Here is a 1,796-nt window from a genome sequence, read left to right on the forward strand (position 1 = left end):
TCTAGTTCAAGCTGGTGTCGATGCTGAGAAGTTATCTCGCAAACTGAGTAGCCATTCAATTGGAAGCGAACACCTGGCTGATAATATAGCAGTACAACAAGGTAAAGACAACGCTGCGGAAGGAAAGTTCACGATTGTGGACGCGTTGGAGTTTAGTCGACCGGAACGTAAGTTCTTCATCACTGGGTTGGTCGCCGCTGGTATCAATGGCTTCTCAATGCCTTGCTCCGCTGTATTAATCAGTGAAATGGTCGCCAGTATGACTACGGCCTACACGAACTACCAAACGTTCGGACTTCAGTCGTACCTGGATCATCTCTCAAGCGATATCACGATTTATGGCGTATGTTACATCGCAGGTGCTGTGGTTTTGTTCTTCACGAACGCTACTCAGAGCTTCTGCTTCCGCTACATGGCAGAAAAGTTAACGTCGAGATTGCGAGACATTCACTTCTCCGCGCTATGCCGCCAGAATATCGGCTTCTTTGACGAAAAGAAGAACGCCACTGGAGCTCTTGCAGCCGATTTATCAACAAATGCTACGAAAGTTGCGATGATTTCTGGAGATTCTCAAGGTCGAGTGGTGCAAGCTGCGTTTACTTTCATTGCTGCTCTGGTTATTTCGTTTACGACGGGTAGTTGGCTGCTGACTCTCGTGATGCTCGCCGTGTTCCCGCTTCTTATTATGGGGCAAATTATTCGAATGAAACATGTCCGTAAGGGCAACGTATTGTCAGATGAGCTGGCGGATGTTGGCGCGCACGCCTCAGAAGCGCTGACTAACATTCGGACGGTTGTTTCCATGGGTTTAGAGCAATCTATGACCGAGAAATTCAACGATTTACTCGAGGAACCTCTTGCCAGTGGACGTCGTGAAGCTCGGTTGAATGGCGTTGCGTTGGGGTTCAGTTCGTTTATTGTTTTTGCAACGTATGCGCTTGTGTTCTGGTACGGCGGCAAGCTGGTTGACGGCGGGAATATTACATTTTCTAAGCTTATTCGCACCCTGATGGCGATCATGATGTCAGCTCAGGGTGTTGGACAAGCTGCGTCATTTCTAGGAGACTCGGATAATGCAGTGAAGGCTGGCAAAGCGATTGTTGCGCTCAAGAACCTTGAGCCTCCTATCGACTCGTTCGACGAGAGTGGCTTGCGCCCTACACAGCTTGAAGGCAAAATTGAGTTCAAGAACGTTACCTTCCGATATCCGACCAGGCCAGAAATTACAGTACTCAAGAATTACAACCTCACTATTGAAGCTGGACAGACCGTCGCCTTCTGTGGACCCAGCGGTGGAGGCAAGAGCACGTGTGTCTCTCTTATTGAGAGGTTCTACGACCCAGTTGAAGGCCAAGTATTGCTGGACGGGGTTGACACGAAAGAGCTCAACCTCAACTGGCTGCGAAGTCAGATTGGACTGGTCGGTCAGGAACCCACGCTCTTTATCGGTACCATTGCGGAGAACATCGCGTACGGACTCACGGAGAAACCCACTCAGCACGACATCGAGGAGGCTGCCAAGATGGCCAACGCTCACGGATTCATCACGAAATTCCCTGATGGTTACAACACGCAGGTGGGTATGAAGGGAGAACAGTTGTCGGGAGGTCAGAAGCAACGCATCGCCATTGCTCGTGCCATCTTGAAGAACCCAAACATCTTGCTACTGGACGAAGCCACGAGTGCTTTAGACTCGGAGAGTGAGAAGGTGGTGCAGGAGGCTCTGGACAAGGTGGTGGCACTGAAGCGACGTACGACGATCATTATTGCTCACCGATTGTCGACGATCCGCAAGG

The 1,796-nt window shown here is 50.2% G+C and overlaps 1 protein-coding gene across 1 annotated transcript; it reads left to right on the forward strand.

Annotated features, from left to right (window-relative positions):
- Positions 1–247: 247 nt before the first annotated feature.
- On the forward strand, positions 248–1,691 carry PPTG_18149 (hypothetical protein; the record flags this gene model as incomplete). The annotated part of the gene is made up of 2 exons (XM_008916262.1): positions 248–1,576; positions 1,677–1,691. 2 exons carry the CDS (start codon positions 248–250, stop codon positions 1,689–1,691), a joined length of 1,344 nt encoding a protein of 447 aa, XP_008914510.1.
- Between the last annotated feature and the right edge of the window lie 105 nt (positions 1,692–1,796).

The sequence above is a fragment of the Phytophthora parasitica genome (assembly GCF_000247585.1).
Source record: "Phytophthora parasitica INRA-310 unplaced genomic scaffold supercont2.81, whole genome shotgun sequence".
NCBI lineage: Eukaryota > Oomycota > Peronosporomycetes > Peronosporales > Peronosporaceae > Phytophthora > Phytophthora nicotianae.